Source organism: Oncorhynchus nerka, linkage group LG3, assembly GCF_034236695.1.
Source record: "Oncorhynchus nerka isolate Pitt River linkage group LG3, Oner_Uvic_2.0, whole genome shotgun sequence".
In the NCBI taxonomy this organism is placed as follows: domain Eukaryota; kingdom Metazoa; phylum Chordata; class Actinopteri; order Salmoniformes; family Salmonidae; genus Oncorhynchus; species Oncorhynchus nerka.
Genome location: NC_088398.1, coordinates 53,100,174 through 53,126,591, shown reverse-complemented (window position 1 = coordinate 53,126,591; position 26,418 = coordinate 53,100,174). Strand labels below are relative to the sequence as shown.

Sequence of the window (26,418 nt, the reverse complement as noted above, 5' to 3'; positions counted from 1 at the left end):
GTGCTGTCTTGTGTTCCTATTTCTGTATCTTGTGGCCTCCCCACTTTGATTTAGCTACATTACATACATTTCCTAGAGTTCAAAATGCAGAAACAGAAAACACGTTAGCAGTGAAACCGACATCAGTGTGCAAAGTTTAGCAGTAAAGCGTCCTCTGAGTACAACTCAGGATAAACTGTCCATAACATGACAGAAAGGCCCCAGGTTCGAGCCTCGTCAACACACACTCACCCTCCTTGACAGCGTACCATCCAGTTGCACTATAGAAGAGGTTCCAATTCGCCACTAGCAACAGGCAGCTGTATCACATCCGGCCGTGATTGGGAGTCCCATAGGGCGGTGCACCACATCCGGCCGTGATTGGGAGTCCCATAGGGCGGTGCACCACATCCGGCCGTGATTGGGAGTCCCATAGGGCGGTGCACCACATCCGGCCGTGATTGGGAGTCCCATAGGGCGGTGCACCACATCCGGCCGTGATTGGGAGTCCCATAGGGCGGTGCACCACATCCGGCCGTGATTGGGAGTCCCATAGGGCGGTGCACCACATCCGGCCGTGATTGGGAGTCCCATAGGGCGGTGCACAATTGGCCCAGTGTCGGCCGTCATTGTAAATAACAATGTTCTTAACTGACATGCCTAGTTAAATAAAAGCTTGCCATGGCATGAGCTTATGGAACATTCACTTTCCATCCCCCTATACATCCAAAATAACACTTGGTGATACACCCTCATAAGTTCTTATCCTTTATTTAAGAACGCAAAATGTAAAAAGTGCCACCTTCCTAGCCAGTATTTATTGCTAAAAAGTCAATTCATGGCAAAGTCTTGGAACAGTCAATCAGAGACCGTGCTTCTCTTTCACTCGTACCATAGCAACAGTTAATCATCACCCAACCTTTCAGGCTAAAAAGAAAAGTAAAGCAGTGAGCATTTATAAAATACCTCCCTCACCTATCAGAGGACATGGACAAAGGTCAAAGACAACAGGAGTTAAAAACATGTAGCACAGTCCTGATTAATTGTTAAGAGTGTAATAGGAAAAACAGCGATTGGAATGTTCAGGTTCGAAGTCCATGGGGGCTGAGGGGCCTGGCCACCCATATAAAAAAAAGCTCTATAAGATCTCTAAAAATTCAAACACCAACGTTCCACAAATGTCAATAGGCACCCTCAATTGACGTCACGTCGGGCATTCCAAAGATATGCAATCCAAACCCCGTAGACCGTTTGGATCAGGGTCCGCTGTCCTCGTTCTGAGAAAGTAGTCTGCCCTGCAGCTGCACCACTACATTCTTCATCATCCTTCCCAGCTGATCATGGAGCTGAACAAGCTGGTCAGGGGAGCAGCGGCTCAGTTCCTCCCCAGCTAGACGAGCTCCCAGGGACTCCACCTCCAACAGAAGATCCCCCTCAGGCCTCTGGTGGTCAGGCCTCTCCTCTGGACCCTGCTCCATGGACACTGGCTCATCCAACATCTCTGTGGCTACAGCAGGGATCAGAGAGAAGACCATGTATGACATACTGAAGACGAGCGGTATTAGTAATACTACAGATCGCTTAAACTAGATTGAAGGTTTATAGAAAAATATAAAGATGTTTTGAGGTATTGTGACCTTAAAATGAATTAAAAAGTAATTAAACTGTGGCCTAGGCTGGGTTACAGTACAGCACTGTGACAACTGTTGCTTTTAAAAGGGCTAGACATGTGATTGATTGTTAAAGTAACATATTCAATTCAAATCGCACCAACAAAAAAAACATTATCATTAGGACATTTTTCTAAAGTGGAGTGTATTTGGTAGGAACTCACCGAGGGCCTCTCCAGGAGTCTTGTCCTCCTCTTCCTGGTTCTGAGGAAGGGTTGGCTCCTCCAGCTCTGATGTCATGTTCTCCATCTCTTCAAAACTCTTCAACTCATCACTACGGCCCTTCCGCTGAAGCAAGGACAAGGCAAACAATCAGATACAGCCCAAACAGATGGCATCAGTTCAGGTGGGTTTTATCTGCAGTCATAATCTATGTAGGACAATTATTTATCTGGTAAGATAAGGCGAACAGAAGAGATTTCATTTTCAGTTGCATTTTTAGAAGGTGGTGGAAAGTTACTGTTTTGAAAGTTTTAGGCATTACCTGCTGTTCGTGGTATGTTTTAAGTGCTGTCTTCACATTAGAGATCTTTGGGGAGCGAATGGGAAGGTTCTTGATTTCGCTGGGTGTGAGAGCACTGAGGTCTCCAACCGTTTTGATATTACGGGCACGCACAAGATGACCAAAACCACGAGGCCTATAGGAAGAGAGAGAAAAATAAATACAAATCTCTCTCCATGGCTGGGGGGGGGGGGGGGGGGGGGCGACCTCAAACTGTCCACTATGAAGTTTTGGATGTCAGCAACACTTATTATTGAAAGGAGCATCAAGCTCATCACTGCACTTTCACCACCCTGTGAAGTTCATCATAACACATTTCATCTGTAGCCTAACAAACAGCATGCTTTCCTGAGTCGTAGTAGGAAGACCAGACAACGTATCTCCTTTACTTCAATATGATGGTTTTATATCAATATTTGCGCATAAAGGCGTTTCCGCCACCATTTCTCGCTTAATTCATTTACCCAACACACAAAGATCCCATGTTGTCTAGCATATTGTTTTGTCGACATTTGGAAGACAATTTTCTGTTTCCATCAGGCCCGTCTTGACATTTCTTATCCGACATTCAGTTTACGCATTAAAAGGTTGCCGGAAATGAAGATTTATTTGAATTGTCCGTTAAATAAACCTAAATAATTGAGGGTCTTATTCTGGTGACATGATGATCGATACTTGGCTGCCGTTTGACAACTAAAAAGAATCTCGCTCTCTTGTCCATAATCATCTCATCATGTAGGCCTTTTTTTCTTTCTGGGTACATTAAATCGAAAAAGTAATTTTTTATGTACACTACGTCATCAACACACTGCATTTTATCCACAAATCAATTTGATGGACACATCTGGTGGGAAAATGCGCATATTGTTTTTATGCAGATTTTAAAATATTCACATGAAAATCTGTTGTCAATTGGATGGAAACCTAGCTAGTATGTCAGATTTAGCCAGCCAGAAAAATGTTCCATCATATAGGGATTTATGTCCTCACCACATGTTGGAGGTGATCTGAGGCAGTACCGCCTCCACTGGCGTAGAACAGCTGACCAGGGCCGGGTACACACAGTCCTTAGGGATGGGCCTCGGCTCCTGGCTCATCTCTGAGATCTGAAACAACATTCATCAAGTCAGCCACTGATCAAAGGAATTGGACTCATGTACTTGTTCTTCAAAAATATGATGCACAACAATCATGCACTTTGAGATATCATGCATTCCTGTATGTAGTAAAATGAATGTCCTTGTTCTTGATAATAAGGTTTCTATAATCGGATACATTTGGTTAAAAAAGGATTGAATTTGGATTTTTAAAAAAGGTAAACCGTGTTGCATTTATGATGGTGTCTGAAAATAACTTGGGTACTACCTGTCTAGCTGGGGAAACATACCAGGCATTTCTTGGAGCTCTTGTACCCTGGGCTGCAGAGATTGCGTGGACTAAGGATCATTAGGCCCTTTGTTGGTGTTGTGATATACTGCAATATAGAGCAGAGGTTAGGCTAAGAGTCAAAATGTAAGACATCAAAAAAAAAGTAAAGGCAAAGTTCTGTTAATCTATGGCCACCTATAGAGTGGTATCCTCACTTGATATCGGCATGATTAACTAACATTCTACACACGGTCTCCCATTGATGACGATGAATGATTTACACGAAAGTCCAAGTGGCACATACTTGACCCTAAATCAAACCTATAAGGATTTTGTGCAAAGTATATCAAATGACATTTAATAAACATCACTAGTGGATCATATACCTTAGGCTGAGTGATGCTACTGCTGGCAGTTTTGGCTCTTGGGGAGTTGGATCGGATGATAGGGCTGCGACGGTCAATGTCATCTGCCAGCTCCTGGTGTTGGATTGGGTCGGCAAATGATACTCGTCGAGACTGCAAAATATAGATTAATTTAACACTGTTTTCAGAACTTGCTAATGCCATTCTAGATACATCAAGGTTTTTCTTCAACCGAATGTAATTTTCAATTCATAATGATTTAGTGAAATGCAGATAATTCTAATAAATGCATTCGGTGCCTTCGGAAAGTATACCGACCCCTTTAGTTTTCCCACTGTGTTAGGTTAAAGCCTTACTCTAACATTTCTTAAATATATATATTTTTCAAATCCTCAAATCTACACACAATACCCCATAATGACAAAACAAGTTTAGAAATGTTTGCAAATGTATTAAAAATAAATACTTATTTACATATAAGTATTCAGCCCCTTTGCTATGAGACTCGAAATTTACCTCAGGTGCATCCTGTTTCCATTGATCATCCTTGAAATATTTCTACAACATGATTGGAGTCCACCTGTTTATTTATTTAACCTTTATTTAACCAGGCAAGTCAGTTAAGAACAAATTCTTATTTTCAATGACGGCCTAGGAACAGTGGGTTAACTGCCTTGTTCAGGGGCAGAACGACAGAATATTTACCTTGTCAGCTCGGGGATTCGATCTTGCAACCTTTCGATTACTAGTCCAACGCTTGAACCCCAAGGCTACCTGCCGCCCCAGATCTGGGAAGGGCACTAAACATTTCCGCAGCATTGAAGGTCCCCAAGATCACAGTGGCCTCCATCATTCTTAATTTAAATTAAATAAGTTTGGAACCACTGAGACGCTCCTAGAGCTGGTCGCCCGGCCAAACTGAGCAATTGGGGGAGAAGGGCCTTGGTCAAGGAGGTGACAAAGAACCCAATGGTCACTCTGGGAGAATCTTCCAGAAAGACAACCATCTCTGCAGCTCTCCACCAATCAGGCCTTTATGGTAGAGTGGCCAGGCGGAAGCCATTCCTTAGTAAAAGGCACATGACAACCCGCTTGGAGTTTGCCAAAAGGCACCTAAAGACTCACAGACCAAGAGAAACAATATTATCTTGTCTGATGAAACCAAGATTGAATTAAGCATCACGTCTGGAGGAAACCTGGCACCATCCCCACCATGTTTTTCAGCAGCAGGGCTAGGGAGACCAATCAGGATCGAGGGAAAGATGAATGGAGAAAATTACAGAGAGATCCTTGATGAAAACCTGCTCCAGAGCACTCAGACGGGCAAAGGTTCATCTTCCAACAGGACAACGACCCTAAGCACACAGCCAAGACAACGCAGGAGTGGCATCGGGACAAGTCCCTGAATATTCTTGAGTGGCCCAAGCCAGAGCCCGGACCCAATCTAACCCCTCTGTAGAGACCTGAAAATAGCTGTGCAACAATGTTCCCCATCCAACCTGACAGAGCACAAGAGGATCTGCAGAGAAAAATAGGAGAAACTCCCCAAATACAGGTGTGCCAAGCTTGTAGCGTCATACCCAAGACGACTCGAGGCTGTAATCGCTGCCAAAGGTGCTTCAACAAAGTACCGAGTAGTGTCCAAATACTTACGTGAATGTGATATTTCCATTTTTGTTTAAGTAACACGTTTGCCAAAAATGTCTAAAAACCTCTTTTTGCTTTGTGGGGTATTGTGTGTCGATTGATGAGGGGAAAAAACTATTTGATAAATTATAGAATAAGGATGTAACGTAACAAAATATGGAAAAAGTCAAGGGGTCTGAATACTTTCCGAATGGACTGTAAATGTATCATAAAGAACTCATTGTAACCATAGTATGATTTGTGTAAATCTTCATAGATTAAGTACACCGGATCATGTTACCTTAGTGAAAGGTGAAGAACTCTCCTCTTCTATTGGTCTTTTCTGTCCCTTCTTCAGTATAGAGGTGGAGGGGGAGGCTGAGGGGGTCCACATTCCCCTGATCCTGCCACTGCTGGGGCTCTGGCCCACCTCCAAACCCATCATAGCCTCCAAACCCTTCTGCTTGGGAGGCGAATCTTGGCACAACACGTCTTTAGAAGTACTTGGATGATGTAGAGGCACTGGTGCTTCGCGAGTGTCGAAGGTCAGAGGGGCAACAGAGTCTAGAGGATGTAGAGCTAGGTCATTATTGTCTAGCCGAGTTTCTTCACCGTCCTCTTCTTCACACTCAAGACTTGGAACCGTATCCATTTTTGCCCTCTCTTGGAGAGGAGTGAAATCTTGAACGTCGTTTGCCTGAGGCTCTGTGTCATTTTCTCTGGTCCTAGTAGAGGTGTTGTCAGATTCTGGCTGGCCTTCTTTAATACATGTGTACTGCTCCTCCTGATCTAAGGCATTGAAACCCTCTGGTTGGGTATGCACAATAGACATGAAAACATCCTCTTCTGGTTGGTCCTCCTCTAGAACATTGTTAGTAGACTCTGGATGTCGGTTCTCCTTGTCTTCTCCCATCTGCTCCTCTGTCACCTCCTCACTGGACACAGTCACAGGCTTCGGCACATCTACAAGCTTCTCCCCTGAAGACTCAGCAACCTGAAGACTCAGGCTCAGTTTCTCCTCTGCAGCTTCGCTGGGTGAAGTATCTGTGGGGAGACCATTGGAGATGGGAGGGGTGCATAGTTTGTTTGGTTCAAGTAATACACTTTCATATCCCGAGAATGAATTTCCATCAGCGGAAGGCACTGGAGAGTTGGCCTGCTCAGAGTCAGTGAGGAGCTTATTTTGGAGCTGTGTTGGCCCTTCACACCCAAAGTCACTATGGACACCCTCCTGAGAAGAGACTGTTTTGAGGTTCTTCCGTGGGGATATGCAAAAATGCTGACTCTTAAGTTGTTCTAGATCAGATTTGAATGAAGAGTCGATCAATTGAGAAGGCAGCTTGGTATTCTCACACTCACCCTCTATATCTACCATCTCAGTGTTATCCTCCCCTATATTGTTCTTTGTTATCAGAGGAAGTTTCAGAACATCCATAACAGGTTTAAGGGAGTTGATACTTTTAATGGTTTCATCCACATCCTGAGGAATCTTAACTTCTAAGGCCTCACTCAATGGGTTTTGCAAGTCTGACTTTTCAGATTCAGACTTTAGAGAAGATTCAGAAAGATCCATTGGGATCTCTAGGTAAGCCCCTGGCTCTCCTGATCCAACAGTAGCAAGTGGGCTTTGAAGATCTTCTGTGGATTTGGGATTCCTGCCTCTCTTCTTGGGTTTCTGGGCATCCTCCCGGGTCTCTGAAGTGTCTGACTCCACGTTGGAGGACAGTAAGCCCTGAGAAGCTCTCCGTCTCGTAGTCCTTCTGCTTCCTCGGGGGGATTCCTGTGTTCCAGCCTGGTCTGCCACCTGGGAGCTATGCGTCTCTATGGGGGTTGGCATAGGGCTGCTGCTGGCCTTCAACTGTTCCTCTAACTTGCTTCTCTTACTGGATCTTCCTCTGAGCCTCGGCTGGCTGTCTGTTTGTCTGGTGGCGGAAGGAGTGACCTGAGAATCAGTCTGGCTCATCTCGGGTGCTGCTGCTGAATCAGTGGCCACATTTGGACTTGTTTTGTCCTCCAACTCAGCCACTTCAAGGGGCACCTTGCTTTTCCTGCTTGCTCTACCCTGTGACTGGCTATCTTTTGGAGTGGCTGAAGGTGTGGTGATCTTTGAGTCAATTTGACTGAGTGTGTTTTCCGTGCCAACTCTTCTCTGTTTGTCTTTACCCTGTTCTTCGGACTGTGTGACCAATTTACTCCCCCCGCTTGATATACCCTGTGATTGTTCATCTCCTGTTTGGGCAGCAGGAGATAGTGTGGCCATCTGAGAATCACGTTGGCTTTGCTCCTCCTCAGTAGGATCCTGCTTTTCAACCTTGTCTGGGAGATCAAACTCCTCCGAATCACTGACGGCCTTGCTCCTGCTTGTTCCACCCTGGGACTGACTCTCTAGTTGAGATGGTTTGGCTACATGTGAATCTGTTTGACTTGGCTTCTCCTTCTGAGCCCTACCACCCTTTCGTTTCTGATTGCCATCATCCTCTACTTCCACAGCCAGCTTACTCCTCTGACTACGTCTACTCTGTGATTGGCTATCATTATCAGTGACCGTTAGGGAGTCCCTTTGACTGAGCTCTTCCTTTGCAACACCTCTCCTCTTCCGTTTGTCTTTTACCAGCTCCTTTGATTCCCTGACCAATTTGTTGCTCCTCCAACCCTGTGATAGGCTGTTGCTATCACCAGCAGGTGAAGGTGTGGCAAGCTGTGAATTTGATTGACTCAACTCACTCACTTCCTTGTGACTTCTCTTTCTCAGCTTGTCTTTTCCACCATCCTCCTCAACAGCCAGCTTACTTCTCCTACTGGCTCTACCTTGTGACTGACTATCAGTTGGACTGGCAAGAGAGGGAGTAGTCTTTGGTGAATCAGTTTGACTCACATCCTCTCCAGGTTGAGACTTCTTCCTCTGTTTGTCTAGATCATCTCGTTCCTCTGTGTCCTCTCCTGGTCTCAGCGGCCTGCTCCTCCGCCGTCCGGACCGCCTTGGTTCACCTTGGCTCAGAGTGGACTGGGAGCTGGTAGAATCTTCCAAAAGACCTTTAGATTCCTCTTCTTCCTGACTGTTGTTTCCCATTACTTCTTCAACTGCAGGAACTGGAACTTCCTTCAGTACTTCCACCTGAGTCTGAGTGTCTGGGATGACATCGTCCTCTGTGGTTTCACTTGACTGTTTCTCAGCGATTATCTCAACTTCAGATTCCTTTTTGTTTTCTGAAGATTCGTGTTCCTCTCCCTCCTTTAGGAAAGACTCACTCCTGGAGCTTTTGTGTCTTACTTGTTCAGTCTCCTGGGAGTCCTGTCGGTCTGTGTCAGCCTCAATCTCTGCCGATGGTTTCTGAGAGGCAGGCTCCTGCTCCTGGCTGTTCAAGGTCCTGGTGAGGGGGCCTGTAAACTTCACCACACTGGCAGGACTAGCAGGCTTCCCCTCAGCATACTTCTCCAGAGTGATGAAGGACTGGCGGCGACTGTTGTGTTTCTTAGGTGTCCCTGAGATGATATCAGAGCCACCAGAAACAATTGGACTGGTGCCCTCTTCTCTAGACTCCATGGCAACATCGGAGTCCTCCAATGGAACATCTTCGTTGGCATCCTCCATGGAAACGTCTGCAGACTCAGGAAGTACTCCCTCAGGAGGCTCCTCTTCCATTGCCGGTTCTGCCATCTCATTGGTTGGACTGATATATTCCTGGGTGTCTTTTGCCAAAACCTCAGAAGCTTCATCCCGTTCCACGTTACCCTGTGGAGAAAAGAATGCAGAGACATTTGATTTGTATTTTCACTTTCTTTTGCGTTTGAGGAAAAGGCTGTTAGCTTTGATGGCTTCTATGTTTTAATTTAAATGAAAACAGTTCATCAGGGCAAAAAAAGTATAATTCATAATTCAGAACTCCGGGGCAAATGTAACAATCGTTGTTAGATTCTCTTTACCTCTGCTTTGACCTCATCTTTAGCGGCATCTTCGGGTTGCTCATCTGCTGGTAATTTGTCCCTGAAAAAGATATTCACGTTTTAACCATTGTCTCCCAACGTTGATAGATTAGTGGTATACAGTGTAACGGCAGCAGCCAACTACTTACAGTGATTCCTCCTGACTCTGTGTGTACTGGGTGAAGACTGTGGTATCAAGGGAAGCATCCAGGTTGTTGTACATGGCAGGGATGTCAACCCTTTAGAATAAAACCCATACAAAAGCATTATACAGTGAGAAAATGTAAGCATTTCTAAACTTTGTTGATTTGTCTAAAGGCAAAAATAAAAAAAGAGACGACGTAAAGAGACTTCCTGGTTAAATACAGAGTAAATTAACAAAGTTGATTTGCCCGAAACTGACCTTTTGGTTCTCTTGACCTCTTTCTGGTGCTCAGTGAGAACTCTCTCCTTGGTCTCAGGGGGGATGAACACAAAGTCTATCGAGGCCTGCTCCTCCAGTTCCTCTCTACGAGGCAGCTTGTGAGAACCAAAGTCAAGTTTTGTCTGATAGGGAGAGAATAAAAGTCAGCTCTAATATGATGCTGATGGCAAATGGTGGCAATAGAGACAACTTACTGTGTTTTGATGGCCTATGTAAGAATATAAAAGCTGCCGAGCACAAGATTTGGTCATGGGGTTCAGAGAATAAAGAATTCCATTTCAATTGAGTCAATTCCATTTTTCCTCAATGTGGGGAATTGAAATGGAATTCATACACGGGAAATGACTGGGTAAAAGCAGCACTTACAGGGACGGGCTTGGTAGAGGTCTTGGAGTTCCTGTCCTTTATCTCCTCAGCCCTGGGCAGTAGAGAGTCCCTCTTCACCCCAGAAGTGACCTGTACTCCACTCAGTTTGGTCTCCAGCTGAGAGCTCTCACTCTGCATCCACAAAACATAATCCAGGGATTATTACACCATTCATATGAAACCTGCTCCGATTTGACTTATTCAACAGGGAAAACACTCACCGAGTACTGTCCACTGAGTTCATCTGGAACTTCAACAGACTGAAATCCAGGTAGAATGATAGGAGTGTTCTGCTTCACCTGGCTCAACACCGGCCTGGAAAAAACAAACATTAGCAAACATGAAAACCTTTTAGGGTCAGTTTTCAGGACCCAGATTAAATACATTGCTGGACTTTAAAAGCAGTTTTATTGGAGATCCTCCACTGAATATGCTATTGGTCCAGGAAATCACCCCATAAATATAATATGGCTCATCTTAACATCCAAACAGATTCTTACTTGAGTTCCTCTGGATAGACAAGGTCCAGAGTGTTGGCGAAGGTTGCATTCCAGAACTGTGTAGCTAAGGAGCGGACCTGCTTGCGCCGATGGAGGAACAGGACACAGAGCAAGGGGGACAGCAGGGAGAGCAGCTCATCATCATAGGCCAGGGCTGAACGGATCTGCAGGCACCCCAAGACATCACTCAGGAGCTTCTCCAGCTGCAGGGAAAGAACACACATATAGTGAGACTAGCACCCAGACACAGATGATCGGTTAAAGACATGAAGCATGCAAAGAAAGAATCAATTACTTAGAAACTGAACAAAAATATAAACGCAACATGTAAAGTGTTGGTCCCATGGTTCATGAGCTGAACTTTTAAAAAATCCCAGAAATGCTAAATACGCAGCAAGAATATTTCTCTCAAATCTGTTAACATCCCTGCTCGTGAGCATTTCTCCTTTGCCAAGATAATCCATCCACCTGACAGGTGTGGCATATCAACAAGTTTGGTCAGTTTTGAGGGAGCGTGCAACAGGCTTGTTGACTGCAGCAAGGTCCACCAGAAATGTTGCCTGAGAATTTAATGTTCATTTCTCTACCAATGCGGTTTTAGAGAATTTGCCAGTACGTCCAACCGGCCACAAAAACAAAGACCTTGTGTAACCATGCCAGCCCAGAAACTCTACATCCGGCTTCTTCATCTGCGGGATTATCTGAGACCAGCCACCCGGACAAGTGATGAAAGTGAGGAGTATTTCTGTCTGTAATAAAGCCCTTTTGTGGGGAAAATCTCATTCTGATTGGCCTGGCTCCCAAGTGTGTGGGCCTATACCCTCAAAGGCCACACACATGGCTGCGCTCCTGCCCAGTCATGTGACATCCATAGATTAGGGCCTAATGAATGCATTTCAATTGACCGGTTTCCGTATATGAACATTAATTCAGTAAAATCGTTGAAATTGTTGCATTTATATTTCTGTTCAGTATATAACATTAATGCAGTAGTTTATATAGACATCCATTTCAGTACAGACAAAGAAACAAAATGGAAAACATTTCAACACACCTGTGCTCCAAGACTTGAGGTACATTTGCGCTGCTCATTTGGAGTCCTCCCAGCCTGTTCATAGAGGGCTACGAGGGGATGTGAGAGAGAGGCCAGGGCCTCCTGGATGGCTGTACCCAGAGACAGATTAGAGAACAAGATAGAGAGGATGGAGACCAGGGCTAGGCCTGTACCATTAGGGGCCGTCTCAGGGGCCTCCAGTGCATTGAAGGTCTCAAGGGATTGAACCAGCAGGGTCTGGAAGGTATACAGGTTCCCCAGCACCTTGCTTTTCTTACGCACCCAGGTTAGATGGGTGTGGGGAGCTGGAAGGGACGAGGGGAGGGTAAGTAAACATCAAGCCCATTGAGTTAAAACACACCTTGCATTTGTGATAAAACAGTGCTAAAAGCATCTTACATTTCATCTTCTGCTGGAACTGTGATGTGTAGGGAGAGAAGTCTGCACTCTCAGCGATGACCAGGAGGATGTTAGCAACCGCATGCAACGTTGCTGGAACCTGGAGGATAAACAAATGGGCATGGAACACTCAATGAATCTGAACAAACTACTGGACCACAGTATTCATCAAAAGGCTACCAACTCTGGTAAATTAGATAACCATTGGGTGTTGGGTACAGTGCAGCGGTCCCCTCTTGCTTACCTTCAGAGCCTTTCTGTCCAATATGGCAGCCATCTTGACACACAGCTCCTCACAGCAGACGTTCTCCTCGGCGGTGGCCACCAGGGCAGAGCAGCGGGCAAACACCTTATACAGCCTGCACCACGTACCCAGCATGGACTTCTGAGTCATCTACAGAGGCAGAAAGCATGATTGAGCACGTTGCAGTGGGACAACGCAGAATCACATATCTTCAAACTACCCTGCATTCCAGCCCTCATATTATGAGATTAACGAATCTGCGCCTCCTCGACTTTCTCAAACTGATCCACTCAGATCACACCGACAGTATGGTACTTCACTTGAAATGACTGGAAATTAGAGCAAAGCCCTCAATAGGTTCAACTGTGGTTTATTTGAGAATCCTATAGCATGATCTTTTAAAAGATATGCAGACCTGCCAACCAATTTTTACCACTTCAGCACGGCGCCGGCACCCACAACTGCGCGACACCCACAATGCTCAAATCATGCACAGATTTTTTTGCCCAACAATGGTGTTGGCAGACTGACTGCCTCAGTATGAATAGTAGTCTATAGACTTATGGGTACTTGGTTGTTCTATGGCAGCCAACTAGAAATATGTTTAAAATGTACACATCAGGGCTCTCCCTAGGATTTCCTGACAACATGGTGCTGATGTAAGATTAAGGTTGGTTGGTTGGGGTCAGTAAACTTCCCCCCTCTGGAAGTTTGAGCATTTTGCTTTTTTTATTTTTTTTTATTTAAACGGCCATTTCCTGAAAGTCTTACATATCAAACAATGTACCCAACTTAGATGTTTTGTTTGATGCTAAATTAAATTGAGGTGGTCTCAATGACACTTTCAGTTTTCTAGGTTAAATGTAGGGGTAATGATTATTCTAACAGGTGTCTATCTGGATAGTCTGGTGAAAACGTTCACTGGCTTCTTCTGAATGTTGTCGTAGTCTAGCTTACTGTTGGCTATCTGGAATATGAAACACCTGAACTAGGCCTGTATGAGCTTGTTTCAGTTCTCCATCCCCGACCTCATCCATCTAGTTAGGTCTGACAACTAGGATACCATTCTTTCAACATGCCTTGTCATTGGTGAACTGACTATCACATCCGCAGCCTAGTGTTGACATATGCCTACAGCTATATTAAGAGGACTGATCAAGAACTGATTCATTAACATAGGCCTACATTATCATTTCTGCTTGTCCATGCGCTTGCTCATACTACTGTTGCAAATATCAAAGCATGTGCAGGCTAGAAAGTGTTCTCGCTTAGTTGACTAAACACTGCAGCTAACTATCTTTGTCGTAATGACGCCTTAGCTAAGGAACCAACTAAGAAATAAGTGGTTATGCGCTTGGCCAACACCAACAACTTCAGACGGTTGAGTCAAAAACCACAATGTGCCAACTAGAAGCCTATTGTTGTGTATTTAAGGGTCGTTTTTCCACACAAGCGTACATTGACCTCACATTGCATGCATGGTACTCAAAATGCGTGCAGGCTGGCAGGTCTGGATACAGTATGCCATCTCAGAGACTCACCTGTGGCAGAACCTTGCCAGGTAGCAGGTGTATGATGGGGAACATCAGGGCAGTGAGCACAGCAGTGAAGTTGTGCTCCAGAGCATCCCCTTGGTTCACCTCATTGGTCTGTGACGAGGGAGGAGAATCTTATTAAACCAATCTCCACCTCTATCTCAACCTATGCAACACGTAGGTGAAATATAAATCAGTTTGTTTAAGGTGACCCCATGGTGAAATTGTTCTTGCATCTAAACAAACAAGCATCGCATGCAGTGCAGTTCTAGAGCATTTACATGACATGTACAGATGTCAGTTATACACTTTGTTCCTTTCTAACCTGTGTGATGGTGTCAGTCAGCGGGTTGACCACCAGGCTCCACATCCTCCAAAGCTGTTCTTTGTTCTCCAGAGTCCCCGCGCTGCGCCCAACCACCGCCAGGACCGCCTCCCCAAACGCCAGGGGGGACGTGGGGCCGGACAGGCCACAGCTCACCAGTGTCTCCAAACACAAAAAGAACCTGTGTGTGTGTGGGGGGGGACGGGCAGAGACAGATAAAACTCAAAAAAGACCAGAAAAAGACGTGACTGCTACATTTACTTATGGTAAGACAGGGGGAAACCCACCTCTCATCCTCTACGAAGCCTGCCACCAGACTGTGGTTGTAGAACAGGAGAATCAAGAACAGAGCTGGGGTTCCCTGGGGCAGAGACAGACGAGACAATGTAACCACACCACACACAGAATTCAGAACACATCTGGCTCCCATATGAAAGACACTGCAGGATGTTCATTTACACTGATCTAGAGAATACATATTTGTAGAGCAGGTCACAGGGTTGTCATCAGTACAGTGTCATAGGAGTCTACAGCTATGTCTCAGGGAACCTTCTATTGTTCAGATTTAAGATTGTGTGCAACAAGGAAAGGAGTCTGAGCTAGCAGGAAGCTGCTGGATAGACCTACTGCATTTCAGTTTATTACATATGGAATCTGTTGCTTACATGGTGCCTTTCCCAATGATCCTAGATATATGTCAAGAGCATAATCAGATACACCCTGCATACATCTGAACAGAAAGAGAAGAGGCAGAAACTCACATTCAGTACATCCATTTTGCCCACTTGGTAAGAGGCAGATCCCAGTACTCTCTGAGGGATACCCTTCACTGTCAATTCCAGCAGACTCTGTTGAGAGAGTCAGTAAGAAAACCATCTACTGAAAGCATTACAGCAGACCTTTTTACAAGCTAAGTGTGGCGCTTCAGGGCATTGAGCGATATCCAGAACATCTACATACAAGGTGGTCTACTGACACTTGTATGAAAAACTCCTGGACCAAAACACAGACTCATTAACAGAAGTTAGTAAGACTTCAGCTTTTAGTTTCCACTAACATGGGCTACCAGAAGACCAGTCCTGGTTGGAGGTGTAGTAGAATAAGAGTAGGTAGTACAGTGGTGGAGGCAGGTCTTACCAGAGCCCTGTTTGCAGGGAGGGCCTCTGAGGAGATGATGCCCTGTAGAGCCTGTAGCAGCAAGGTCAGCACCTCAGAGCCTTGCCTTTCCTTCTTATTGCCTGCTGTCACAGTAACACAGGTACAAAGGACAGGATGAGAGACAAACAAAGACAACATACTAGGGGTGGAACTCCATTGGTCTTTCCTCTCTCCTCACCACCTTCTCAAAACACATTGGAGAAGGTCCAAGGAGAGGGACCTTGAATTTACTTTTTGAGAAAGAGGCAAGGAGAAAGGACGAAAGTTATCAAGGAAAGACTTGAGATTCATTTACGTAATTTCTTTGGAAGGTCATCACTGGGGTCTTGCCCCTCAGATTTCATTCCTCGTCACAGCGGTTTCAGACCCGAAAGTCTGACGTCCTCTCAGACTTAAACTGATGACAGTGGGGTAGGGCCTGGGGTGGGGGAGGCTGGGGTCTCTGCTCTCCCCCCTGACAAAGAGGACTCAGGCCCAGCTCTGGTACTCTGTGTGGGGCCGCAGGGCTGACCCCATGGCTGAAAGGGTCAGTCCAACAGAGCAGCGGCCACAGAACAGAACATTTCCCAATAGTAGCCAACTAAAGACGGAGTGAGGTTAAACTATGGCATTACTCATCCAGCATGATGGTCTATCATTCCAACGGAGCAATGTTTCCCAAACCACTCCAGTATTCCAGTAATAGCACACTTATAAATGACCCTACTGGTCAACTGATCACCATGCCCTTCATTAGTTGACTCAGCTGTGCCAGTACTGCAATACATAAAGTAAGTGGAACGGTTGGGGGTAACGAGGAGACGTTTGGGTAACATGGCTATAGAGGAGCTAGCCAAGGCTGAAACTAGCTCATCAGTGAGTGAGATTACAGAGCTTCCTGGATAGACTGCAGGCCTAAATCATGATAGGGGTTCTTCTCTAACTCCAATCTGATGTGGTTGGACCCTGGCACTCACCAGCATCAATCGTTGTGCTTACGAAACTGACAAGGTTCTTCCATATAAGGGAAAGCAAGGCATCTGCAGGGGATAGAGAGAAAAGGCGAGTCACCCCACATGAAGTGGCACAGTCATTTAACCCCCCCACACATGCACTTCTACACATACAATCATTCCTTCCAACTGCTCCACCCCCAAGCAATGACTCTGAGGCTGTTTCCAATTACTAGTCGATGTGAGGGAGCCCTTCCACGACAGCAAGTCAAGCCAGAGCTATCCTATCCCCTTAATGGAGAGAGTACTTCTCTCTGGGTGCGTTTACACAGGCGGCCCAATTCTGATATTTATTCCACTAATTGGTCTTTTGACCAATGATATCAAATATTACTCAGAGCCGGTCTGATTGATCAAAAGACCAATTAGTGATACAAATATGAGGCTGTGTAAACGCAGCCTCTCACACACACACACACGTTACAGGCCTGGCTTGCCGCATGCTGCAGCTTGTACTAGGGAATGTTTGGAACCTGCGGCATCTGTTCTTGGAAGAAGGCTAGCTGAATGGCATGCAAAGTGGAAGGAAATTAGGAAAAATATAAGCCTACCAGGGCCATAGATTATTTATATCCTCCCTGGCTACCTGACTGGCAGAGGTAGAAACAGCTATACACTGAGGCTGACTCTGAAACAGTCTTCGAGACTACATACAATGGCTCTACTGTAGGGCTGGAATTGCCAGGGAGCTCACCATACATTAGGTACCGATACGATATGTACTGAGATTCTCAGGATCCTAAATGTATTGTGACATTCTCAGGATCCTAAATGTATTGTGACATTCTCAGGATCCTAAATGTATTGTGACATTCTCAGGATCCTAAATGTATTGTGACATTCTCAGGATCCTAAATGTATTGTGATTCTCAGGATCCTAAATGTATTGACATTCTCAGGATCCTAAATGTATTGTGACATTCTCAGGATCCTAAATGTATTGTGACATTCTCAGGATCCTAAATGTATTGTGACATTCTCAGGATCCTAAATGTATTGTGACATTCTCAGGATCCTAAATGTATTGTGATTCTCAGGATCCTAAATGTATTGACATTCTCAGGATCCTAAATGTATTGTGATTCTCAGGATCCTAAATGTATTGACATTCTCAGGATCCTAAATGTATTGACATTCTCAGGATCCTAAATGTATTGAGATTCGAAACAGCGATTTTACTGCAATTTGCTGTTCCAAACATATTGCTCACCATACACAGAGTAAACAAAACATTAAGAACACCTGCTCTTTCCATGACAGACTGACCAGGTTAATCCAGGTGAAAGTTACAATCCGTTATTGTTGTCCTTTATTAAATCCACTTCAAAATTAGTCTTGATCAGTCATTTTTTTTTTACACCCAATACCACCTAACAAAAAAGAAAATTACAAGTATTGCTATAATATGGCCCAAACTAACGATTGATTTTTTAAACCACATCCCTACTCTAAAGGAGCCATTATGGCGTTCATTGAGCCTATGCTCTTGTCAATTACAGTGAGTTACTTGAGGGCAGGTAGGTACCTGGGGCGTCTTTGCCGATGCAGATGAAGCTGTCGTGCACAGCAGTGATCAGCAGAGGGGCGTGCTTGGTGAAGGAGAAGGGGCTGGACAGGAAGGGGTGAGAAATAGGTTCTGAGAAAACAAAGAGGGTCAGTCAAGTTAGAAACAGGCAAACAGGTTCCAACAATTATTTTTTATCTGACAGTTTACTTTAGAGGGATTGCACATGGATAATGTGTGTGTCATCCCACGGTAACAAACATTTATTAAACTAGTTCTACACCTCCACAGGTTCAAAGGGCAAATCATATTCAAACAGCACCACAGAGCAGCAAATCAAACTGTGGTAATAACCATTGTATTTCTATGGTAGTATGGTAGTAACCCGCCCTCTCCCTCACCCAGGCTGAGCGCCAGCTTGTTCTTGGCTGCGGCGGTTGTGACTTCTGACCCCAGGAAGTAGTGCAACAACATCTCTAGTCCCAGCAGCTGGATGGAGGGGTAGGCTTGGGCCACCACCACACTGGTGTTTAGGTTCAGACGGGGCACCATAGTGCCAGAGAACGCTGGGGAACCTGGTGGGGCGGGGGAAGAGTGATTCATCAATGACGTATGAATCTCAGAGTAAAACATCCAGTTACATTTTTTTTTTTTTACATCCAATGTTTCCACAGTTCCTGGTGACACATTTCAGGTATATCCGACACGAGAATATTAAGTAATGCTGTTCTATACGCTACTAGGTAAATGCAAGTACATAAGGCAAGTCACGCATGCAAATTGAAAGCAAAACAGCTAACGAGCAGCAGATGATATTTTCCAGTACTAGTCAATAGAAGGTAAGTGAGGGCAGTCAGAGGGAGACTGTACCAGATTTAGGAGTAGTGGTCCCCACAGCACTGCACTGGCTGGAGCTCCTGGAAGGAGTGGCTGGCAGGGCCGAGTCCAGGCCCAGGGTGCACTGGAGGAGAGGAACACCAACCTGACAACACAGACTACTAGTCAACAACAGTAACACATTAAGTGTGGTTAAAAACAAAGGGCAATGATGACGTCAGATAAGACAATATATGAGTAGATTCAGGTTCTCAATTGAATCTCAATCCCCCAGTAACAAATCCTGCTCAGAGTCCTAACACATTATCAGGTTATGTTATTCTAGTATAAAGATGAAATGCTTGTTGTACCTGTTCAAAATGTGCAGTATAAACATGTACATAAAACAGTAAGAGAAACACGAGCAGTACCTGTTCAAAATGTGCAGTATAAACATGTACATAAAACAGTAAGAGAAACACGAGCAGTACCTGTTCAAAATGTGCAGTATAAACATGTACATAAAACAGTAGGAGAAACACGAGCAGTACCTGTTCAAAATGTGCAGTATAAACATGTACATAACAGTAAGAGAAACACGAGCAGTACCTGTTCAAAATGTGCAGTATAAACATGTACATAAAACAGTAGGAGAAACACGAGCAGTACCTGTTCAAAATGTGCAGTATAAACATGTACATAACAGTAAGAGAAACACGAGCAGTACCTGTTCAAAATGTGCAGTATAAACATGTACATAAAACAGTAGGAGAAACACGAGCAGTACCTGTTCAAAATGTGCAGTATAAACATGTACATAAAACAGTAAGAGAAACACGAGCAGTACCTGTTCAAAGTGTGCGGGCAGGTTGGCTCCCAGTTTGACCACCAGGTACCACCAGACCTCCAGCTTGGTGAGCAGCAGGGCCTCAGTCCTCACCTGGATGGAGCGGAGGGGCTGGAGCAGCAACTTTAGACGCTTGGCACTGCACAGGATCTCTACAGTACAGAGGAGACAGTTACAGTCCATATAGAACAGGATCTCTACAGTACAGAGGAGACAGTTACAGTCCGTATAGAACAGGATCTCTACAGTACAGAGGAGACAGTTACAGTCCGTATAGAACAGGATCTCTACAGTACAGAGGAGACAGTTACAGTCCGTATAGAACAGGATCTCTACAGTACAGAGGAGACAGTTACAGTCCGTATAGAACAGGATCTCTACAGTACAGAGGAGACAGTTACAGTCCGTATAGAACAGGATCTCTACAGTACAGAGGAGACAGTTACAGTCCGTATAGAACAGGATCTCTACAGTACAGAGGAGACAGTTACAGTCCGTATAGAACAGGATCTCTACAGTACAGAGGAGACAGTTACAGTCCGTATAGAACAGGATCTCTACAGTACAGAGGAGACAGTTACAGTCCGTATAGAACAGGATCTCTACAGTACAGAGGAGACAGTTACAGTCCGTATAGAACAGGATCTCTACAGTACAGAGGAGACAGTTACAGTCCGTATAGAACAGGATCTCTACAGTACAGAGGACAGTTACAGTCCATATAGAACAGGATCTCTACAGTAGAGGAGACAGTTACAGTCCGTATAGAACAGGATCTCTACAGTAGAGGAGACAGTTACAGTCCGTATAGAACAGGATCTCTACAGTACAGAGGAGACAGGCAGACAGTTACAGTCCATATAGAGCAGGATCTCTACAGTAGAGGAGACAGGCAGACAGTTACAGTCCGTATAGAACAGGATCTCTACAGTACAGAGGAGACAGGCAGACAGTTACAGTCCATATAGAGCAGGATCTCTACAGTAGAGACAGGCAGACAGTTACAGTCCGTATAGAACAGGATCTCTACAGTACAGAGGAGACAGTTACAGTCCGTATAGAACAGGATCTCTACAGTACAGAGGAGACAGGCAGACAGTTACAGTCCATATAGAACAGGAATCTACACCCCTAGCTAGGCACAATTGGCAAAAAATGAATACATTTTTTTTTTTTTTATCTGCCAATTCATTTCCAGCAGTATTTCCCTGTATGTTTGTGTGTGGCGCGCATTTGTCAATCATTCACTTTCTTATGGGTTGATAGACTTCCCCCCCAAAACATTCAGTTAAAAGTTAACTGCAGAGTAGGCTTACCTGGGCTTTTGTTTCGCAAGCTCTGTCATGAAATATGCAGCATCAAAAACCAGTACAATCCTAGCTCGCAAAATGCACAATTAAAGGGGTATAGACCAAAATATCATAATAAACACAAATGGTCTTTGATGCAATTTTACCACTGACATGGACTCACATCAAATATTACTGTTCAGAAAAAAAATCCCAAAACAGAAAAATGTAACAGAAAAGGGAATTCTGGAAAATACAGAGGGCCTGTTTGAAAGTGGGGGAAAAAATGTACAAGTAGCTCACGACATGTTTCATAATTTAAAAGTAGCTCTCATGCTAGGAAAGATTCCCTAAACCACGAATACATAAAGTAACATGTTCAACTGTTATTGAGTGGTCCTCATAGTTTTCCTCAACAGTGAGAATCAAGCCTCTTAGCACATGATCGACATAGAAAATAATGTGTGAGGACTCAGTGGATGTTTACTAGAGTATCTTCTAAACCACGTCATAGAAACCTCGATTAAAATACATTTGAAAGTAAAACAGCTGATGAAAGTAAAGACTAAAAAGCAGCAACTCAATTCAACTGGATTAAGTCAAAGCATGCTGTTTTCTTGTACACACCTGGGTTGAGCGCGAAATTGTCAATCAGGCTCTTCCAAGCGATGAAGGCGATCTTCTTGATGTTTGGGGAGGAGCTACGGAAGCCCAGTTCCTCCAGGCCAAGCAGGGAGTTGATGAAGGGACCACCTCTATGGAGCAGCTGTGGGATGGAACACAATTCACAGTGTTTCAATACAACTCCTGAAGAGCCAAGCAGATCATTACATGCACTGCCCAATTCCCTCCCTAACCATTACGTAGTAGATAAGTAGCGAATAAGTAGTAAATGGTGTAAGTTTCAAACCATAAAGAATGACCGAGCCTTACCTTCCCCAGGAGTCTGACAAACAACGGCCAGAGTTTTAGCACGTTGGTCTCGTTCTTCGTGGAGAACAGTTTCTGGAGCTCTGGGATGAGTTTCTGGAGGGAAACGAGATAAATGATGTCAGAATGTGAAGAAACCAGCATGAAACATGCTGCGTTTGATGTGCTGCATTTCCAAACCTTCCATTTCAATCAAACGCATTTCTAGCGCAGTTTGTACATCAGCAGTTGTCACAAAGTGATTTGACAGTAACCTGGCCCAGACACAATGACAGAGTAAAGACTCACTGAGGACATGAGAGGTTCTAGGATGGCGGCCACCTCCTTCTGTTTCTCCAGAAGTAGAGGCAGGCCCATCTCCAGGGCTGCTGCCGCCCGCAGGCGCACCTTAGAGGCAGAGTGGACCACCAGGGGGATGACCAGCTTGGCCCACTGTACTGCATCCTCACCCATCTGGGCCGAGGCCTGCTCCAACAAACTGACCACAGAGAGAGTGTGTCATGACAGAGAAAGTGCTGATGATCACTGAAATAAAGTCATGACAGTCTCCTCCAGCCCAGAGAGCTATGAACACAAGCCAAAACAGAGACAGAATGTTGAGCCAGACAAAGTACTGTAACATCCATCTGCTTAATGTCGGCGTTATCACGCTGAACCATTAAATGGTGCTTTCCTAAATGAGGGTCATACACCCAACCAAAGCTATTGATTACGAGGTAGGAGTACATGAGTGGGTGGGTTTGTATACCTTATGACAACATTCAGAGACTCGTGCTCCATAACTACAGACTGGATGTCTTCTCTCGTCCGCACACACTCCAGGGCCCTCAGGATCTCTGGAACCTTCTTGGCCACCACCTCTGTAGGGAAGTTCTGTTTGGAAATGACCCATAATGCTCGTGTGCATGTGTTCTTGTCTGTGGACTTCACCACCAGAGAGGAAAGTGCTGACAATATCTCCTCTGCAAAATTAGCTGTGGGGAAAGGGAGAGAAAGAGAGGATTACAAATCACATTATCTTCCTCCTTATCATACATTACAGGCTTGTTTCCAGAACATAGATAAAGAAAAATATCTGTCATTATCGGGAAAATGTACTTGCTAACAACCTGTGACTGACGTCATCAACCAAAAACAGGGCATGCTGTCATTTGACATTTAAAATAAATAACATCACTTAATTACTCAAAATGACGGAGCGGTCACGACTTTTCACAGTGGAAGAGGCTGTGTTCTGTGTCGTTTGGCGATACGGATTCAGACACGTCTTCGCACTTTGAAAGTGATGATGTCGAGGTGAGTGAAACAAGTCAACAGCAGATATATGCTTGGTGTTGTTGATGTTTGATGCTGCTCTCTGATTAGCAAATCCTGTCATGATCACATGTTTGGTACAGCCAGGTGAGCACATCAACAGTGAAGCAGGAGCTCAAATGATTGCTCTCTGTCTCACGGGAATAGTTGCAGTGTTAGGCTATATATACTCCGCTAACTAATTGGTTGTTTTGTCTTGATCCTACCAATGTAATCCATATGGAAAGAGCCCACGCTGCTTGTCAGGCAAGAAAAGTACTGTGGCGGTAAATTAATGTTGAGCTTTCGAAGCACCGAGCTCAGCTGTCACTTTCACTAGTCAGCCATACAGACAAGCAGCTAGCAAGCCACCGAAATTGAGATTAGAGTAGTTTGTGTTTGTCTGTTGGGCTTAAGTCATGGTTTGTCCTGTTCGCTAGGTAAAGATATTCGTAGGCTATACATTGCCTTGTTTTCCTATTATTTGACAGCGTAGCTGTCGTGTTATGGTTGACGCCCGCGCAGTGGAGCTCATATGATAGAGTTGTGGTGATATTTGTTTAAATAGCCAAGTAACAGGTTGCGTGTTTTGTCCCGTTTCTACCGATACATTTCAGTTGGAAACTGTCCCAGCTTTGTCACTAATCAACTAACACTGGCGAACTCTGTAGTTAGGCTGTCAGGCAAGAAAACAAGAATTGGAGGCAACATTATGCCTCACTGACGATGCGGTCACTTGATCGGGGCAGCTCTAGCAGGGCAGAAATTTTACAAACTGGCTTGTTGGAAAGGTGGCATCCTATGACGGTGCCACGTTGAAAGTCACTGAGCTCTTCAGGAAGGCCATTCTACTTCCAATGTTTGTCAATGGAGATTGCATGGCTGTGTGCTCAACTTTATACACCTGCCACTTTGTAGGATGGGGCCGTGCTTCAATACGTTTTATGGCATGTTGAAGGCTAAATCCAAACACTCAAGTGAGTGTGATATGAATTTAACCTACAAATCTTATTAGGGAAATTGTGTACTTTTTTTATATTGTCCCTGAACAGTTGTTTTGTATCTTCTCTCTTTATCGGTCTGTCTATCTAATACTTGCATTCACTGAATTGTCGTCACCAAAGTTACTATTTCTACCTTTCGTGTCAGGCCTGGTCTGTACTAAATCTTATTGAGAGGTTCTATACATTTTGAAATAGTCTGAATAATTGTTTGTATTTTTACATTGTTACAGAAGTAAGAATCGTTGACGATCAAATAACCCACTTTGTGTGGGTTTTGAAATGCTTTCTAAATATTGTACTCTGGTCACATTATGGATTATTTTTCATACATGTAAATAATATTTACAATATATAATAGTTAGTACTTTTTGAGTGAGTAATTTAATTACTCCAGGGTTTTAGTTGTGTTATTATTTTTATAGTGAGTGTTATTACATAAAGGGAAACAAAATTAGTGTTATTCCAATTGACATGAATGTGGGGTCATATCAAAGAGGTGGTGCTCCTTAAAACTAAGTCAACAAACGAAATTTAAAAGCTCTTTGTTTTTGAGCCCTATCTGCTTGAAATGTGTGAGAAAAAGAGAAAATTCTCAGTAATCTACAGCTGCATTCTAGAATTCTATTGGGGTCTAAATTAAGTCTACCTTTGGAGTATAAAGTAGTGTCAATGTAAACCTGGATTAGTGCTTCTTAGTCTAGGACTAGGCTTATCCGTGCCAGTTACACTTGTCCCATGTAAACCTATGAAGTGCTCTACTTGTTCAGTACCTGAGATAGCAGAGACAACGTGGACATGAAACACACAGAACCCCAGGGCCTGCAGGGCAGCTTGGCTCAACTCTGCATTCTGACTGGAGATATGGGTCTAAAACAACATGACAATAGCTTTACAAGTGGACATTTATGACAGTATCCCTATGTTAATTCAAGTTTAAAAAATGTAAATGTACTGCTTTATAAATATTCTTCACATAAAGCAAGCACTCACCTGGAAAGTTTTACCCAAACGTGGAAAGTGCTTTACTACTGCAGGGAGGAATTGCGTTCCATCATCTCCACTGAGACGACTGAAAAGACAAGTCAGACCCAGGAATTACAGTGTACATTTACAATAGAAAATTAGGCATCTTATATAGAGTTACACAAGACACAGATCTACCCCCTACCATAGCTCATTAGAGAGAAGAATATACACCTGACATGACCTTAGATCAGCATCTAGGGATAACAACGTCACCTTACAGGCTACGCATGTCCAACTAAAGCACCTACTTGGCAATAGTGAGGTAGGCTTCAGTCTGCTCCGGTTGTCCAGCTGTGCTATCCTCCAGAGATTCCAGCAGAGGAAGGAGACCTGAGCTGGTAGGAGGCACCATCGCCATCATCCTGGTTCCTCACTCAAACCCTGCTGGGAGAGGATGTTGAGACAGACACTGTGACAATGTTCCATCTCTGCCTCAACAGGTGTTTTTGTTTAGGTTGCTAGATAACTAGAGTAAAGTTTTGGATTCATATTTTTGATTTGGATATGTGCATGTTGTTTGACACAGTTGCTACGAGTTGAACGTGTATGCATGTATCCTTCCATGTGAGTACGAGGGGTCAGGCTGGGCATCACTGCCAGAATCAAAACATCCCTGAACTGTACTTACTCTTCAATCCTCTTAGCTAGCTACCCTTCTAAGTAGAGGGCATTAGTAGCTGTTCAACATACAGGAATGGACACCTATAAGCTTAATACTAACTTGTTAAAAATATATATAAAAAAATAGCTAAAAACTATCTGAAGTGAGCTGGTTAGCTAGGTAGCCACAACATTAGCCAACTGGTTTCCTAACTAGCCATCTACAAAACATATATATAATACCAAATATACGCACATTCTCAACTTACTAAATAATGTTGAATGGCAATACTGTCAAAACGAATACAGGTAGCTAACTATCTAACTTGCAATTGCTCACGAGTATTTTATTTATAGCAAGCTACTCCCTCGGATCGCGCGAAAATACAAACAAAACACAGCCAAATGCACTTCCTCACCTTGCAATTCCTGAAAGAACACAAACGATAAAAGAAAATGATACCATCAACGCAAATAATATACTGCAAGTATACGCGATATTATCTTATTTAAGCAAATAGTTTACGTATTTTCTTTCTCTCTGTCTCTCCCAGTGTAGTTTCCTCTCCCCGCGAAAACGCTGGCGCGAAACTAGTACGCTGTCTGAAAGTCACCTATGACCCGACGCACCGACCGCCCACTCTGAGCAGAACACAAAAGATTCTGTTTCTTGAAAAG

The 26,418-nt window shown here is 44.2% G+C and overlaps 1 protein-coding gene across 4 annotated transcripts; it reads right to left on the bottom strand.

The window, feature by feature from the left end:
* Positions 1–734: 734 nt before the first annotated feature.
* LOC115110693 (telomere-associated protein RIF1-like) lies at positions 735–26,319 on the bottom strand. 4 transcript variants are annotated; one of them, XM_029636559.2, is made up of 34 exons: positions 26,160–26,319; positions 25,389–25,524; positions 25,105–25,183; positions 24,885–24,981; positions 22,566–22,791; positions 22,106–22,295; positions 21,821–21,913; positions 21,515–21,653; positions 19,599–19,750; positions 18,806–18,917; positions 18,337–18,510; positions 17,957–18,067; positions 16,396–16,458; positions 15,419–15,522; positions 15,043–15,129; positions 14,569–14,642; positions 14,282–14,462; positions 13,963–14,070; positions 12,422–12,571; positions 12,178–12,277; positions 11,779–12,083; positions 10,725–10,927; positions 10,446–10,539; positions 10,225–10,356; positions 9,838–9,980; positions 9,584–9,673; positions 9,435–9,495; positions 5,812–9,243; positions 3,906–4,037; positions 3,539–3,625; positions 3,142–3,257; positions 2,134–2,287; positions 1,814–1,937; positions 735–1,486 (listed from the first exon to the last, which is right to left on the bottom strand). In XM_029636559.2, the coding sequence occupies exons 2-34, from the start codon at positions 25,499–25,501 to the stop codon at positions 1,236–1,238; spliced, it is 7,677 nt and encodes a 2,558-aa protein (XP_029492419.2). In that variant the 5' UTR covers positions 25,502–25,524; positions 26,160–26,319; the 3' UTR covers positions 735–1,235. The 4 variants fall into 4 exon arrangements, with proteins under 4 accessions (XP_029492419.2, XP_029492411.2, XP_029492424.2 ...); XM_029636551.2 differs by having other exon boundaries at positions 25,389–25,521; XM_029636564.2 differs by having other exon boundaries at positions 15,419–15,519; positions 25,389–25,521.
* Between the last annotated feature and the right edge of the window lie 99 nt (positions 26,320–26,418).